At 40.7% G+C, this 18,810-nt stretch overlaps 1 protein-coding gene across 1 annotated transcript in view; it reads left to right on the top strand.

Annotated features, from left to right (window-relative positions):
- TENM1 (teneurin transmembrane protein 1) overlaps nt 1-18,810 on the top strand; it is a 371,047-nt gene that overhangs the window by 82,039 nt on the left and 270,198 nt on the right. The window contains exon 2 of the mRNA XM_060270166.2: nt 7,033-7,310. Coding sequence (XP_060126149.1) covers nt 7,094-7,310 — 217 coding nt within the window. The 5' untranslated portion in view covers nt 7,033-7,093. The remainder of the gene's footprint in view (nt 1-7,032; nt 7,311-18,810) is intronic.

Raw genomic sequence — 18,810 nt, 5'->3', positions numbered from 1 at the left:
CAGGATTCAAACCGCTGACCTTCCGATCAGCAAGCCCAAGAGGCTCAGTGGTTTAGACCACAGTGTCACCCGCCCCATTCTGTTGTTATTCTTGTTTGTTTAAGAAGGCCCTCTTGTCTCTCCTTGCTATGTTTTGGAAATCTGCATTCAATTTCCTGTATCTTTCACTATCTCCCTCACATTTTGCTTGCCTTCTCTCCCCCACTATTTGCAAGGCCTCATTGGACAGCCACTTTGCTTTCTTGGATTTCCTTTTCATTGGGATGGTTTCATTGCTGCCTCCTGTATAATGTTACGAGACTCCATCCATAGTTCTTTAGGTACTCTGTCCACCAAATCTAAATCCTTAAACCTGTTCCTCACTTCCACTGTGTATTCATAAGGGATTTGATTTAGATTGTGTCTTACTGGCCCAGTGGATTTTCCTACTTTCTTCAGTTTAAGCTGGAATTTTGCTATAAGAAGCTGGTGATCTGAGCCACAGTCAGCTCCAGGTCTTGTTTTTGCTGACTGAATAGAGTTTCTCCATCTTTGGCTGCAGAGAATATAATCAATCTGATTTCAATGCTGCCCATCTGGTGATGTCCATGTATAGAGTTGTCTCTTGTGTTGTTGGAAAAGAGTGTTTGTGATGACCAGCTTGTTCTCTTGACAGAACTCTATTAGCCTTTGCCCTGCTTCGTTTTGAACTCCAAGGCCAAACTTGCCAGTTGTTCCTTCTATCCCTTGATTCCCTAATTCAACTGATCGTCATCCGAACTGAATTCACCCATTCCCATCCATTTTAGTTCACTGATGCCCAAGATGTCAATATTTATTCTTGCCATCTCATTTTTGACCACATCCAGCTTACCAAAGTTCATGGTTCTTACATTCCAGGTTCCTATGCAATATTTTTCTTTACAGCATTGGACTTTCCTTTCGCTTCCAGGCATATCCGCAACTGAGCGATCTTTCAGCTTTGGCCCAGCTGCTTCATGAGCTCTGAATCTACTTGTACTTGTCCTCCGCTCTTCCTCAGTAGCATGTTGGACGCCCTCCGACCTGAGGGGCTCATCTTCCAGCGTCATAACTTTTATATGCCTGTTGTCTTTGTCCATGGAGTTTTCTTGGCAAAATACTGGAGTGGTTTGCCAGTTCCTTCTCCAGGTGGATCACATTAAGTCTAAACTCTCAGCTATGACCTGTCCATCTTGGGTGGCCCTGCACGGCAAGACTCATAGCGTCTCTGAGTTATTTAAGCCCCTTCACCATGACAAGGCAGTGATCCATGAAGGATATTAGACTGACCTAAGTTAAAGATGCCGATGAATCTATTATTCCTTTATAAAAATTGTGAGCTTATTAAGTGTGGATTCTTAAGTAGTAGTCAAAATAACACCACCCAAGCACTTGGCAGTATCAGCAGGCTCAGAGAAACAAACAAAACCCTGCAATGCTGAATTCTCAACTAAAGCATCCATGACAGATGTCCCTCCAACCTCTGCTTAAAAACCTCCAAGGAAGGAGAGTCTACCACCTTCTGAGGGCGTTACCATCAACAGGTCCTAACATTAAAAAGTTAGTATTTGTGTTTAGTCAAAATCTCCTTTCTTGTAACTTGAATCCATTGGTTTGGGTCTTACCCTCCTAGGTAGAAGAAAACAAGCTTCCTCCATCTTCCATGGATATTTGAAAATGGCTGTCATATATCCTCCCAGTCTCCTTTTCTCCAGGCTAAAAATACCCAGTTCCTTCAACTGTTCCTCATAAGGCTTGGTTTCCAGACCCGTGATCATTTTGGTTGTCCTCCTGTCTTTCCTTAACCCCCACTTGCCTGCCTCTTTATTTGCGACCACCCCAGGGGATGGCAATCTCTGTCAGCTTCCTCCTCCTTAGTCATGGTGTTGCTCAGCAGGGAAGAAGATAGAGTTGCTTTTGCTTCTCATTCATTCTGGTCCCACCTATTGTTGGTCTCCCTACTTCCCACCCTACCAGTCTGAATAAGCACCAACCACAAATGGCTCCCACTTGTGTTACCTAATGCATTCCCTAAAAAAGGGAAAGTAATACATGAAGGTCAGACAGAAAGTCCTTCATTTGCTACGCCGATTCTTTTAACACACTGAAATGAGCATAATCTTGGAGAAAAAAGAATGTTGAAATGTTCTTTTTCTTGCTGCAAATGTTTAATTATACTGCCTGTCAAACATTCGTACACACCCGCTGCAGGCATTGAAGGGTGGGGAGGTTTATTGTGAGGGGGGAAATCTTAATATTTTAGCTAACCCTTGAAAAGCTGCTTGGAGGTCCTTGCTAATTCCTTTCATAGATATGCTCCTTTCCCGCAAAATTATAAGTTTAGTGTCTTGCAAAGGAATATTAATAGAAATGTTTTATGTCATTTTGTGCGTTTATGGATTAAGCTTGCCGAGCAATGGTGAAACCCTGCAGTTGTCCAGGGCATGAGAATTTAATCAGGTTAAGCTGTTTCTGCCTATTTAACTTGGGAAATGTGGGAAATGGGGAGCGTAATGCATGCAGTAAGCCTTGCAATATTGCTGCCACTGATTCATTACTCCTCTCTATTCCTTTGTAGTTTTTAGAGTCTTATGGTTCTGTATGTGTGTGGGGCGGGGGGAGTTGATGTTGGCAGGCCTTCAGGTATTGCTGCAGCTTTTTACGTGGAGAATTCAGACACACAGGAAGCTAACTTATACAGAGTTATACTGTTGGTCTATTCTGCTCAGTGTAGTCCACTCCTACTAAAAGCAGCTTGCTAGGCTTCCAGACTTTCCCAGCGCTCTCTGGAGATGCTGGGGACTGAACCTTGCACCTTCTGCATGGAAAGCATGTGCTCAGTCACTGAGCTATGGTTCATCCCTTTTAACTGGGGTGGAGAATTTGTGACCCCATTCTAGACCCCATTCAACTCCAACTCACATCAACCCCCAGGCAGCATGGTCAAAGATTAGAGATGATGGGAGCTGAAGTCCAAAAAAGATCTGATAGGCCACCCACCCCCTATTCCTCTTTGAAGCATGTAGACTGTTAGTGACTGTTAAAGGGAGAGAGGGGCAGGGGGTTGAAGCATCTTTTCTTTTTCTGTCTATTATTTTCCCCTGACTGGCCACTGGAATTCCTCCTGAAAACTTGCAGACTTCCTCTGTACTTCTTGTAGGTATGAGGAGTAGGGGGGTTATAGCTCTCCCTGCCTTTTGGAAATTGTGTTTCCATCTCAGCTGTACTCAGTCACACCCAGAAGCAAAACCAGGGGACTGTAGCTGTCTAATCCCCGACTACTGAATCACAGCACTGCACCTCTAAGAAGTGATTAATTAAAATCCACCATCTTCAGTCCTGAATGGCTTATGGCACATTTGGAGATGCAAGTTTATAATCTTGCCTTTGGCAGGCTTCTATCATTTCTGTTATTCAGAGCCATTGTTCCATAAAATTAAGATTTCAGGTTAATGTTCATACATACACTCACAGCAATTTATCCTCAGTTTTGCTTAAGGTGTCTAGAGCAGGGGTAGGCAACCTAAGGCCTGGGGGCCGGATGCGGCCCAATCACCTTCTAAATCCGGCCTGCAGACAGTCCGGGAATCAGTGTGTTTTTACATGAGTAGAATGTGTCCTTTTATTTAAAATGCATCTCTGGGTTATTTGTGGGGCATAGGAATTTGTTCACACACACCCCTAAAATATAGTCCGGCCCACCACATGATCTGAGAGACAGTGGACCGGCCCACGGCTGAAAAACATTGCTGACCCTGGTCTAGAGAGACCCTACTAACACATGCTTAGTGCAAGATGTACCTTGCCTTTTGTAGAGCCCTGACATTCATTAGGAAAGGCGAGTGATTTAAAACCATTGGTTCCTCTTTGAGATAGGCAAGCATTATTATTATTCTCATTTTATGGATTGGAAAATCATGGCCAGAAAGTTCAGCAATACTTTCTTCCCTTCCCTTCCTTCACCCTCAAGGTGGAGCTGGAAGTAGCTCAGGTATGTTGCTTTCCTGTGCTCAAGGTTGCATTTTCTTGTATGGTCTGCCCAGGTCTACAGGAGGGTCCTTTGGACTCTTCTACTGTCTCCTTGAAGTCTGGCTGACAAGGCTCAACAGAGGGCCTCTTCCATTAGGGTGCCCATCTTGTTATTTTATTTATTCAGTTTATATCCTCCCCTTCTTCTCAATGGAGCCCTAGGGCAATGAAGCAAGCACCAATGATAGAAGGGCTTTCACAGGCAGCTACATTGTAATCCTACCCATGTCTACTGAGATGTTAGTCCTGTTGAATTCAATGGGATTCTTGTGTAAATGGGATTAGGATTGCAGCTTTAAAATACCTTTCTGTTTCTCCTGGAATTTCCCGACTGTTTCTACTGAGATTTTGTTTTAGTCTTTGGTTGTGGCTGTTGTGGATACTAATGTTATATGACTCTCCTATACTATACTAGATGCTGTTTTAACTATTTTGTTGTTGATGATGGTGATGATTTTAATTGCTTTCTGTATGTTGTGAATAGAAATGGGGTGGGGGATGTGATTAAGTTTGCGTCTAAAGGTGCAAATGCAATGCACTGTTGATTGAGTATCATTTATGAGGATGAAATTAATTATAGAAAAGTGAAAGCCACACCACAGCCAATACAGAGCACCACAACTGAAAAGTAAATACTGTAATACATCTTTTTTTTCCCTGCCTGCCTTGCCATATGCTACCATATGGATAGAAAAGGGTAGCATTTCATCAAGCTAATTTATTTTGTGTGAATCATTCTCATTGTGTTCATTTTGCTTTCTAGAGACTTTGTTTTGGAGGGGCAGGGAAGAATGAACAATATTTTAACTGACCCAGCAGCTAAAATTAAATACAATCTTGCTTAATTTTAGATGATTGTTTTACATCAAAATAGATAAATTTATTTTAAAATAAAGAAGTATCACCTTCTTTTAAGAGGAAACTTCTGCATATATGGGTGTGTTACCCGTACATTGCTTTGTGAACCCAAACAGCCTCCTTGGACACTATGTTAGATCTATATTACATCCACAAGTGTTATATTTTGTCTTTTGTATAAGTGGTGTAGTCAAAGGATTCCTAGCATGTCTTTTTAGCTATAGATCTCCTCCCTTTATTGTGCATTCATTAATGTACCTCACGACAGGAATACATTATTCTTTAGAAAAGAACAGGAGAGCTTTAAGGGTTGTCTTTTCAGTTAGTAGAAATTGAAATATTGTGGGTTGAGTTCAGAAAGTTGTATCTCTTATTTTAAAGTAGGTGACCTACTTCAACCACATATTGTATTTTACTTCCTCCATTCCTATATGGCTAGGCTTCCAAATCAGGAACATATGGGTGCTTGTGAAGGTGTATTGCCCGAGTATTGTCAGTTTTTTCTTCTTCTGTGAAATGGTTACTTTGTAGTCCTCATGATGGTTTCCAAATGTGCTCTTGGGCCCAAAACGGTTTGGGACCCCTGCTCTAAGGTGCAACATATCTTATGTTTCATTTCAGAAGTTTGAAGGGTGTGTGTGTGTGCAGCTCAGTAGTTTTTCTATGTGTGTTTTCTAGAAGAAAAGTAATCTGGAACCAACAGAAGTACAGCCATTTTTCACTATGCAGAAGTTTATGTTGGAGAGTTCCCTGTTCATAAATGCATTGGAAGTAGGAGAAAAGTGTGCATTTGATTTTCCATGTGTGTCATGTAGGAATTAAATGGTACATCACAAATAAAGAAACAACTGGTGATTTTGCTTTGACGTCCCACATGGTTCAAGATTAGAATTCAATTGCTTCATCAATATATCTTCAGACATGCTAATAACTCCTATTTGTAAGGAGCTGCTGGTTCCTATACTATGGATTTCTCCTGAGGCACAGTTTCGACGGTAGAAGAGCTTATTAGGTCAATTTACAATGGAGCCTTATCTCTGAAGAATGTTTGGCTGGAGCTGATAAACTCTATACTGTAGATATTTGAAGATTTTTTTCTTTCAAGGGCTGCATTCTTTTGAGGGGTGTGTGTGATCTGTTGGGGGCCACATGCTGAAAATAAGTGGAATAATTTATGGCTACCGAAACCATATAAATCAGTATCCACATATTCATAGATGGCACCACATACTGGTACAAATTTCTAGAATAACTTCTAGACTCTTACGGTGTGGGCAGAGGTTTTTTGTTGTTGTTTTTTTCACCTATAGTAGGAATGACCCATTGTTTTCTAAATGTTGGACTGACATTTATAGGGAGATCTCTAGTAGATGTAAAAGCGATATTGTAATGACCTCACCTCAAACTTTCTTTGTCAAATATCTGGGATGGCTATGGGTGTAAAAGACTTGAAAGGCCTAATGACATTAAAGCATGGATGCTGATCTTGACAGGACAGTGGTGGAAAACATTACAATTAGCTTGCAACTAGAATTAACACTTTGGTACAAAAATATGTGCCCACTAGCAATTTCAGAGAAGATTACCCACAATTTAAATGTCTCAAGTAGGTCAGAAGACCCAGATTGTGTGTGTTTTGCTATATGGGGGGACTTTATTTCTTATACTTTTGGAATTGTTGTACAAAATTCACTACCTGCAGTGATGAGAGGAAGCTACCGGTAGTTTTCTCAATGAACACTTTTCCTGAATATTCTATGTACAATGTGAATCTTCGTTTTATATTCCACTACTGTAATTATTATATTTTTTTTAAAAAAAAATTAAGTTTATATTTTTTTAAAAAAGTGAGATAAAAGGCTTGTATCAACCCACTCAGTATAATTCAGTGGCTCCATCTCAAGGTTTATTCTCACTACAATTTCTTACAGCTTGTTGTTTAATTCCTTGCAACAATTAACTGGCTGAAACCTTTCAAAACAAGGGATCATTAGGAGAATGTTTATGCTCCCTTTGAGGACATTTTAAGTTTCCCTTAACTAAATCTACTAGACAAATCAATTGCTGTTGGGGGGGGGGTTAGGAATTGAACAACTACCATGCTTGAATGAAGAGAGTTACATTGAACATTTTTGTTTCTTCCAGAACTGTTTCGGTAAGGAGCCTCTATACATTGTTTTCACGATTTTGGCCTACTTAATCAGAGATGGAGCAAATGGATTGTAAACCCTACCAGCCGCTGTCGAAAGCTAAGCATGAAATGGATCTAGCTTACACAAGCTCATCTGATGAAAGTGAGGATGGAAGAAAGGCAAGACAGTCTTATGAGTCCAGAGAAACGCTTAACGAATATGGCCAAGAACTCAGAATGAACTACAACAGCCACAGCAGAAAAAGAAAAGCTGTTGATGAACCCACTCAAGGTATTTTTTTATTTTAAAAAATCAGTTTTTATTAAAATGAATACTTTTAATAACTTTTTAATCATATGGTGATCACCCAATTAAATTGCTTGCTACCCCTACATCATATGGAGCAGAAGAAGTTATTTTCCTCTGTGTTCTTCTGTTCCATATCTTTTTTGTGGAGGAAGAGCTGGATAACTGTGGGCTTTTGCAGCTATCAATACAGCAATTGCCAGCAACTTCTGACTTATACAATTACTCTTTTGCTTATGGTTGGGCTATGCCTTTTTCTTTTTTCTTTTTTTATAATTATTTTTTATTAAGGATTTTCTTGGGTTACAAAGGTAGTGCAATGTCTCATTTTTTTTTTTTTCTTCTCCCATGTATCATTTTCACACATCAATTTTACTTGTTGAGACATTATGAGGAAGGGGGGAAAGAGGTGGGTGGGATGGGGAGTTGGGTGTGGTGGATTGTCGATGTTTCCGTTTTTCTTGACCTTTCTTAGGACCAACCAACATGTCACAAAATAGTGAAAAGCTTGTTACACAAAGCAGAGCTATAGTGGAGGCAATGGGGAATTAAAATGATAATAATAACTGGATGTTGTAGCTGTAAGACACTGGTGCTTGGTGCACGATTTCCACGGGGAAAGTGGCAGGACAAGTGGAAGTGTGGGTGAGCCCCTGGTTTGGTGTGTTGTGTTAGGTAGAAGGTCAAACAAGAACACAGAGTTCCTGGTATTGTCCATTAATGAGTCTTGTCCTGCTGGCCTTAGAATGAAGGACAGATTGACTTTTCAGGGCTCCAAGAGTCCTTTTGTGTCGTAGAGCAGCACTGGGCAATCTGCTGTCCTCAAAATGTTGTTTGATTCCAGCTCCCATCAGCCCTAGCCAGCATTACCACTAGTGAGGGGTGATGGAAGCTGCGAAGCCCAACAACTTCCAGAGTGCCATAGGTTCCCCACCCTTGCAATTATCCACCAATTGCAGCCTGTCCTTAATTGCCAGACTCTGTGGCAGCTGCTGAGAAGATGAGAGACTGAGACAAAGTGGAAGTCTGGAAATGAGCTGCTAACATACTACTTATTTACATTTGTTAATAACGTTAAAGCATTTTTTTCATTTGATAGGTGAATTTGCTACACATGCCAAGCCAACTCTAAAATTATAAACATTTCATTGATATAAACATTGCTATACCACACGACAGTCATTTCAAAGCAGTGCACAAAAGGGGTGTACCGAATACAAGATTGTGGAGACCATTCTTTAATGCCCACTGAAATTTTAAGAGGTCTTCACCAAGTGCTGCTGGGGTGGGCATGAAGGAGTGGTCTGATCTCAGTCAGGAGAGAGTTCTATAGAATTGGGTCTTCAATACTGAACACACAGTTCCAGGAAACTAACAAAAAACACACATTTAAAATGAAACTTCTGCAACCAGATTGGAATGCCAAAACATCTATGTGCATGTAATTCTTGGTGCATATTCTTGAAAGAAAGGGAAAGAAAGGGGCTTTCTATATCAATCCTGCTTTCAGGCAGGAGGGGTGGGAAGGATATGGGGACTCCTCTTATTTCATGAAGCTGGGAAGTGGGGAGAGTGCTGTTGTCCTTCTTGGGCCTTCCATGGGTATCTGGTTGGTAACAGAAGAGTGGACCAGATAGGCCACTGGCCTGATCCAGCAGGCATTTCTTTTGATCTGAAGAAGTGGAGCTACTGAAGTGAGAAGCTCTCTGTATTTATTGCTCCTCAAATGTCCCATCCAGGGAAAGGTATGAGGAGAAAACTTAAAGGCAAGACACGTAAAAAATAAGTCTCATCTACTCCATCTGTTCTCTTCTCACCACCAAATCAAAGTATGTGTTTGTCAATACAAAAGACTTTGTAAGTATATGATATATAGATACAGATACAGATACATAGATACATACACATACACACATAAATCTGCAGCCCTCCAAGCATTTAATATTTGTATGCTTGTGGTATGTTTTTCTTCACTAAAAAAATTGCTTCAGGAATTTTGTCTTTTTCTTGGAACAGATTTTTTCATCTATTGTTTTCAAAAAGAAACTTTTTGAAACACTCCTTTAGGGAGGGTTGTTGTTGTTGTTGTTGTTGTTTTCTTTTGCTTGGCTCACTTTTACATTCCTTGCTTCTCAGAAGCCTAAAAAATAAAATAAAAAAATCAACACAAAATACAGAATCGATCTATGGGGAGGACATTATTTAAGTTAACATTCTGCATGAGTGTTGCAGAAAATCAAATGCTGGAGCATTCATTTAATGATAGATTGTAGCTCTGAAGGAAGCTGTACCAGAGAGCTATCAGTGTCGAACAAGCCAGAATTGAGTGAAAAAAGACAGAAAAGAAGAGAGGGAGAGAGAATTGTAAATATTTGGGTAATAATGTACCAAGGTGTAAGCTGTAATCCTGTTTAGGGAAGCTTTTAATGTTTGATGGATTTCTGTATTTTAATGTTTTGTTGGAAGCCGCCCAGAGTGGCTGGGGGAACCCGGCCGGATGGGCGGGGTATAAATATATTATTATTATTATTATTATTATTATTATTATTATTATTATTATTATTACCTCAGTTACTTGGGAGTAAGCCCCATGGCAGGATTTAGTTCTGAGTAGATATGGTTAGGATTGCAGCTTAAGTCCAGAAAGCACAGTGAGCAAATGAAGTCTTGTAACCCTTCTTAGAAGGCTGCAGGACATTTTATTTTGCATTAAGCTTTTCAGAAGTCAGAATAAACATCCGCAGAAATTCAGTCCTGGATTTCTCCAGCCTATCTTGGTTCCAAGGATCAGAAAATAAATATATTTGTATATGAAGTGAATCTTCCAAAATCTGTTCTGTGCTACTGTGAATAACAAAATATTTAAGATAAGAAGCTATGTTTTAAAGTGAGGGGCATTTGGCAAAGCAAAGCTTACCTAAACACAGACAGATTTGAAAGGAGAGTGATTCCTTTAAAAAAAGGGTGTGGATCCATTTGCCTCAGAGGCTGAATTTTCATGCCTATTTTTGCCATGGTATTTTTTGCCACGGTGTGCATGTCTGATTTTCTCAATTGCTTCTGAATGCATCCCAATATTTTTGAAATATTTTCACAGTTTTAACACTAATGAAAGCTAAAGTCCTGCAGGGTGTGCTGAATGGAAATCTGAGGTGACATTATGTTCAGAAGTATCAAGGTAAAAGCTAAGCTTCAGGGTCTGTTAGCCTGGGGCTTGGCAGTCTACTTGACAGGCTGCAACCGAGAGTCATATGAGCCACAGAGCAAAAATATGTGGGCATGTATGGGCTGAAGATCAGGCACTGAATGCTATAAACAAGAACCAGAGGCAGAGATATCATCAAAACAAGCTGGGTTGGGCAGATGAGAACCAAAGACAGGAACATAGACCAAGAAAGGCTAGAGGCCAGATGCAAGATAGCCTGTGCTATACCTCCATCTGAAAAGTTTTTCACTGGAACATGGTGGATGCAAAGGGGGGCATGTGCACTAGGTGGCAGGTTAGGGGGTGGCAAAACAGCATCCTGTGTAGGTGAGAGAAAAGAAAGAAGTGTCACTGCCATAGCACACACTCACTGACTACATTCCAGCTGGGTCCCACTTATTAGAAGAAGTGGGTGAACAGCCACCCACCTATTCTTATAAGATGAATCTGGCAGGAACACACAAGGAGTCACCAAGCCTGTGCTTTGGCTGCTTTGCACCTCTCTTTTCTCTTTGGGGCCAGCAGGAATGTAAAGGAGCCAGGCCTTGATGACTACAGGGTGTGGCTGGCTACAGCCCACACACACCTTACAGGAGGAGGTGAGTGGCTATAGAAAGACTGGTGTGCTTGGCCACTCCAGGAAGAGGAAGGTGAGGAGGTGCAAAAGAGGCACCACTGCCACCACAAGTGAGCAGGAAAGAAGGAGCACAGCAGGCAGGTGAACTGGCAAGGTAAGCGCCAGTCTGGAGCAGGGGTCTCGTGGGAGTTGCTGGGACCAGCACTTATGTAAATTGTCCCTTGTTTTTCAATGCCCCTCCCAAAGGGAAGCAGGGTGGGCTTCCCTTCGCTCCTTGAACAGCCCTTCCTTGTGTTGCTACTGTGGCCACCACTGAGACAAGTCAACCTGTGCATGCTTCCTTCTCTCAAGCATGGTGGTGACAGGGAGGCAGCAGTGCAGGCTTTTGCCCTCTACAGGAAAATGTGTAGATTCAGCACTGGTCCTCAATGCAGAACACATTTGGAGGCAAGAATTATATAGACACTCATAATCCTCTGTTGTGAGAGCCAGTGTGGTGTAGTGGTTAAGAGCGGTAGACTCGTAATCTGGGGAACCAGGTTCGCATCTCTGTTCCTCCACATGCAGCTGCTGGGTGACCTTGGGCTACTCACACTTCTTTGAAGTCTCTCAGCCCCACCCACCTCACAGGGTGTCTGTTGTGGGGGAGGAGGGGAAATGAGATTGTTAGCCGCTTTGAGACTCCTTTGGGTAGTGATAAAGTGGGATATCAAATCCAAACTCCTCCTCCTCCTCTTCTTCTTCTCCTTCTCCTTCTCCTTCTCCTTCTTCTTGTGGTTCCTCTAGTCTTGTGGTCTTGGGCTGAAATAAAGAGCTGTAGTTCTAGATCTGCCCACCTACTTGAGTCACACTCTCCTGCAGCCAGAGATATGGGCCAATAATTCCTCACTCTGAGAGCTATGCAGGGGGGAAGATGCCTGGGCCCTGACTCCTTGGTTCAAGACTTACAGGGTCATTCTGGATGATAGACTTGCATGTTGGACCTTTGGCTATCAATGTCCAGATGAATATGTCATGATTTTTCAGTTTCTGCTGAGCCTTTGTCTTTGTTAAGAAGATACTCCCTTGAGAAGAAAGAAGATGCTGTTTCTAACACACACATTATTTGGTTGTGAAATGGTCTCAGTATTAATAGGTACCATCCCATGCCCTCTCCCTAGCTTCAATCATGTACACAGAATACATGTCTTGAACTAGGGGAACCTATTCATTTTAAGATGTGATGTCTCCATCCCTCCAATTGAAACTTTGCTTTCAGGTGCATAATCAGATAAAAAACAAGACCTCTTGGTTCTAGAAATGAATAGAGAAGATGTGCCAGGATGGCTCAAATCATCGCAAGGCCCCCTTAATCTAATGCACACACAGTTTGAGGGTGAAACTAGTATAGACTAAATTATATCTAATGACACTTTCCAATTGGATGCTGTAGTGGATTTCATTTTTGTGGTGGAGGGGAGCAAAGAAGAAATGGGACTTGGTAAAACTGTAAGCAAATAACAAATTTAGTTGGCACTTTTTTTTACTGGTTTAATTATTTCCCTGTAACAATGCAAAATAAACTTTACGGATCTGGGTTATGAAAGAAATGAAGGTTAAAATGGAATTGCAAACCTTTATTTTTCAAGATCATAATACAGAACCTAATCAAATAAAACAGAGAGACTTGCTTGTGATCTTGTTTTTCCAATGAAACTCTAATTTGACTAATTTATGAACTGATACATTGATCTAGCATTAATGAATGAATTAGTAGCTGAATAAATTGGGGTAGGCTAAAGTATATAATGAATTCTGATAGCATTATCAATTAATTATATACTAGTAGCATGCTATCCTGATGAAATTAATTTTATAATCTGTCTTTTTGTATTAAAGGATTAATGAATGGGTGAATTATTGAGTTACTGGACTTATTAATTGACATATTATAACAAAAGAATAACACATTAGTGTGCATTTAATGAATTACTAAATTGAACAGTGATTAAGTGGCAATATGTTAAAACAACTTGGGCCATGCAATTCAGTAATCAAGATAATGAATTACAATGTTTGGGGGAGTAACTGTAATTAAAAAGGAGGTCAATTTGTTCAGAGAGAGGGAGAGCATAGATACAGGGCCAACATATGAGAGGGGAAATGAGTATACTTCACTAGGGTTGTGGAGGGCCCAACTCAACTAATCTTCTAGATCCATTTCAGTCGGGGTTTAGGCCCAGTTCTAGCATAGGAATTGCATTGGGACAGAGAAAATGTGTCCCTGTTAATTCTTCTCAGCCGCTTTAGAAACCATTGACCATGGTATCCTTTTGGAGCAGCTGTCCAAGTTAGGGGTGAGTGGCACCACTCTGTGGTGGTTCCAGTCCTAATTGGATGGTTGTTTCAAAAGGGTGGTACTTGTGAGTGTTATTCAGTTCCATGGAGCCTTCAATGTGCAGTTCCTCATGGTTCAATCCCTTGTGTTGTTTAACATCTACATGAAACCACTGAGTGTTGTCATTGGGAATTTTGGAGTATGTTGTCAGCAATATGCTGATGACACACAGCGCTACTTCTTTACATCTGCAGGGGAGGTAATGGATGTGCTGGACTGTTGTCATGCTTTGGTAATGGACTGAATGAGAGCCAACAAACTGAAGCTCAATCCAGATAAGATTGAGGCACTGATAGTGGATGGTTCCCTAGACCGGATGGTTGGGAGGTTGCCTGCTCTTGATGGTAGGTAGCTAGCTTGGGGGTGCTACTGGATCCTTTGCTGTTGCATTGCTGCTGCTTGAGGCTCAGGTGGCCTCAGTGGTGCAGAGTGCCTTCCATTGCCTTTAGCTGGTGCCCTGGCTGCACATAGCTGTCAACTTTCGGATTGGAAAATAAGGTATCAGCAGCAGCATGACACCAGAAGTTGCTTCTGCACATGTCCAGACATGTGCAGAAGCCACTTCTGGTGCTGGCTCTGCCCGATTTCCGGTGCCCAGACATGGGCAGAGCGGCACTGGAAATTGGTTCTTCACATGTCCAGACATGCGCAGAAGCGACTTCCGGCGCCGCGCTGCCCGTGTCTGCATGTCTGGGCATGCACAGAGGCAATTATATCGATCCTGGTCTGACAGCACTGGCTGCTAATTAGTTTACGAGCCCAATTCAAAGCGCTGGTTTTGACCTTTAAAACCTTAAATGGCTCAGGACCACAATACCTCAAGAACTGCCTCTCTCTATGTAAATCTATCCAGACCCTGTGATCATCATTGTAGCCCTTTTTTCATATGCCTCCTCTATGAGAAGTCTGGAGGGTGGCAATGGGCCTTTTCTTCTGTGGCTCCCCATTTGTGGAATGCTCTCCCCTGGGAGGCTCACCTGGCACCTTCATTATACATCTTTAGGTCCCAGGTGAGAATATTCCTCTTCCGCCAAGCTGATTAACATCCTACATCCTTTTAAACATGTTTGTGGAAGAGGGCTAATTAGTTTGTTTTGTTCTTGTTTTTATTATGCGTTTTATGTTTTTAACTTTTTATGCTGCCCTGAACTCTTCGGAAGAAGGGCAGTATACAGTTTAATAAATAATCAAATACTTAACCAAAAACCAGGATGCAAGCTCATTGCCACCATAAAAAGCATTGAGGCTACATGTAGATCATGATTGAGGGTGGTTATACAGATGTGTTTTCCTGCATATGGATAATTATATGGGTTTCTAGATTTTCTGAGATTTCATAAAGCCAATCAGAAGCAATGGCAGAGCATAATAAAACAGTAAGTTCACTGTTCAAACTGCTGTTTATTTGCCATTGCTTATATGAGAAGCACTGTGCTGAGCCAGATCAACCTTTGGTCTAGGGATGGAGGAGAAATTGGTTTTAAATGGATGTATACAGAGAATTTCGCAGTTCCAACCTGGTTGTGCTTTTTCCACATTGCACCTTGTATTGAGCCACCACTTATCTCTGAACTGCTTGTGTAATGTTGTGGGGTTGTTGGTTTTTGGGGTTTTTTAAAGGCTGACTAATTATTTGCAGAAATATGTATATTGTACATATAAGACATATAAAAGAATCATACTCCATGCTGTTCTGTATTTCTGCAGCATCATTCATTAAGTATACTAATACATAAGCATTTTTATACTATTCTATCAGTGTTGTATCATCTGCTTATGTGCTGGTCACTTTAGGAAACCTCATCACCATGATGAACGGAAACGAAAAGAGAGCAGGACATCTTCCTTGTGCCAAAATAAAGCCTTAGCAGCAAAACTAAGAGAGAGAGAGAAACAGCTTTTCAAGTGCCTTTCTGCAGGTTTTCCCCAAGCGCATAAGTTTGTTATGTTAAATGAAATAGGACTTAGGTCATTCAAAACTGCACAAAACTAAACATGTAATTCACATAATATTCAAGATTTGACCATAATTTTTAGTGGACTCGAGGAGAGAGTAAAATCTCACTTCTTTTCGAGATAAAGGAGCAAGACTGACTCTACAATTCTATGATTCTGTGAATGAAATGAGGGGGGGGGGGGAAATGCAGATGAACTCAATATTGATATTTCCCATGCCTGCTTTGCTCCTATGTAGTCCAGCTCTTCTTACATTTTTTCTAATAGTCTGTGCAGGCTCACAGATGGGACCCATGAGCTCCAGTTTCACTACCCTGGTTTGTAGGCAGTACCTGACAAACTGTGGCTTGACAAACCACCATATCTCCCTCAGAGTGCTTGAGGGGAAGATGCAGGTAGACATATGGCTTGTTCCTAGTCTCAAAAAAAAAATCCCATGACTGAGGTTATGGTGTATGAATTGCACCTGTCACTTCTCTGATAATTATTTTAGAGTATATGGGTTGAAGAACCACCAAGCATGGGGGTTTGCAGATGTAGCAAGAGGGGGAAAGTCACTTGAAGTAGTGACTTCAAGTGGTCGCTTGGTTGAGTGAAACACTCCAATCAGCATCATATTTTGGCCAGCTCACTGTGTAGGTGACTTATTTTTCTGGTGTGTGTGTGTGTGTGTGTGTGTGTGTGTGTGTGTGTGTGTGTGTCTTCTTATAATTGCATTGTATATGTAATGAGGCAAAGTTTTGTGTGTATGTGTGTGATTGATTTGTGGGAACTCCAGTAGCTTACAGGGCACATGATACTTTGGTTGTATTTACTGTGACAAAACAGGTATAATCAGTTGCAGTTTCCCTATCTGTTCCTCCACCCATTCATTTATAGCCTAATCAAGCATTTGATGGTAAGAAACTACCACCAGTACTTATGCCAATCAATAAACTAAATGTAATAATTTTGATATTATTGTAATCCTTATTGTAATTCAGTTATATTTGGGAAGGCCTCAGAAGCAGTAATAAGAAGGTCCTTTATTAGGGAATGAGTCTAGAAAATAGAAGATATGTCCAGCAAGGATGCCATTTAGATGACTGGAGATCACCAGAATACATCACATCTGAAAGATACAGACCATACAGTGGGGGGATCATGGGATCATTAGCTTTTATGGAGAGAGCGGGAAAGAGAGAGCCCTCACTGGTGAATAATAAAGACTTTTAAAAGCACCAGGAGAAATGGAACAGATATTCATGAATTTTATGGAGAGAATATAAACGAAGAATTGAGAAATAAGTAGATTTTCACATTTTCTAATCTTAATATATACCCAAAATAGCCCAACATAATGAACTGGATATTCCAATGAAGTGCAATGAAATACAGCTACATATGACTTCATTGCAAAGTATTGTTCTGCCTCACTCACTTTTTCATTTTAAAATGAAACTCTTTTTGTAGAGGGAGATTTATAAATCTTTGACAGAAATAAAAATAATATTAATCTCTAAAGAGGAAGATGATCCAGCATAATTTGACTCTTATAAACCCTATACTGCAACTAAACAATGATAATAGAATATCAACAGAAATTATGTGTGGGGTCATAGAGAAATATTTTCATAGAGCTAGCAGGATTTATCTGCAAAATAAAAGTTTATTATAAGAGATGAAGTGCAATTAACAAGTTCAGTTGCACAGTACAGGTAACTCTAAACCTGTGCTGGCATTAAGTTCCAGGAATAGCACATAGAGCCAAAACCATGTATCATCAAAACACATTGGGTTCAATGCCAAAGTCTTTTTCCCTGGACAGAGTCTGCCCTCTTTCCACTCCCTTTTTTATATATTTTCTAAGCATGTAAAGCTTAAATGCACATAAACTGTGAGTTACCTGTAGTTGTTACTTGTTTGTTTTCAGTTGCCTCTATGGCATTTGATATTGTAGAATGGCCTTTTTTGCTTAATGTTTCATAGACTTTTAGATTTATTCCTATGGAACCTGGATTGGCTTCATTGTCAATATTTCCCTGATACAGTCACACCTCATGTTACATTTGCTTCATGTTACGTTTTTTCAGATTGTGTCCCACGGCGACCCGGAAGTACCGAAAAGGATTACTTCCGGGTTTTGCTGCTCATGCATGCGCAGTAGCGCTAAATTGCACTTTGTTCATGCGCACAAGGACCAGATCACAGATACGGCGCTTCAAGTTGTGGGCTTTTCATGTTGCAAACGGGCCTCCAGAACGGACCCCGTTCACAACCAGAGGTACCACTGTACAATGCAAAATGGGTTACATAAAGATCTAATCATGTTCTTAATAGCAGCTGTATTTGTGGAAGTTGCTTAGCATTAGAGATACCACAAACATCTTACTCAGTGGGGTTAGTGAAGTAGAATCTGGGGATTAGTTATGCCAGAGAAATAGAGCACAACAGACTGCCTGGAGGAGCTCATCTTTCTCCATTATTTCTCCTTTGTTCATTAATAAACAAGATGGTAAATTACTGCCTCTGATTTTTCAAAGTCCCTTGTGATTAGATGTGATTCCTAAGCATTTGATAACAACATAACCTATGTCTGCTTTATTTTACCTTTATTTTACTTTTATTAGACATTCTGTCTGCCTTGTGAGAGTTTACAAGATTGGAAATTAGTACTGAAAAAATAATATATAAAGGATTGGGGGGGGCATCCCCAAATCTCACACCAGAAAGCCAGTGCAACGATCAGATCCTCACCCTGGCCAAAGCCAAACCCCAGAACTGCTGTGATCAATAATGTTGTGGCCTTGTTTTTACCCACCTAGAGTCTCATGTTGGCTTATTTCTCTGCTTTGGCTTCTGCCTCTCATTGTTCCTGGGTCTGCAGTGTAAAGCTGTAGACTGGACTGAAAAAGAGCTATACAACTTTTAAATGTGGGGATAAAAACAGGTAACTGATCTGACTCAGTTGTATAAACATAATTACAGCCTTTTTGGTGGAAGAAGTCAAAAAAGATTTTGTTAAATGCAATAATTTAAAGCTTTCGTTATTTTTCATGAATCTCTGCAATTAGCATGTCATCCTACCTAGATGTTCTGTTTTATTTATTGTACTTAATTTGCCAGAATCAGGGAGAAAAACCCTGAGAACCTGGCAAAGGATAATTAAGAGTTTTATATTTGCAGGAAAAGACTGAGAGTTAGCTTTTGCACACCTTAAAAGAAATTTGGAGGGGTAGGAGGATTGTCAGCATTGAATTCATGGATGTATTGTACATGAGCTGAATCACTCAAGATAATCAGATGGCTTTGTTTAACTCTTAGTACATCTTAGAACAGGTTGTCATCCAAAGCTTTACAATCAGTTGACAGGAAAGAGAGAAGTGTGTTG

The sequence above is a fragment of the Zootoca vivipara genome, chromosome Z2 (genome assembly GCF_965207765.1).
Source record: "Zootoca vivipara chromosome Z2, rZooViv2.hap1.1, whole genome shotgun sequence".
Classification (NCBI taxonomy): domain Eukaryota; kingdom Metazoa; phylum Chordata; class Lepidosauria; order Squamata; family Lacertidae; genus Zootoca; species Zootoca vivipara.
This window is presented reverse-complemented; position numbering and strand designations above follow the sequence as displayed.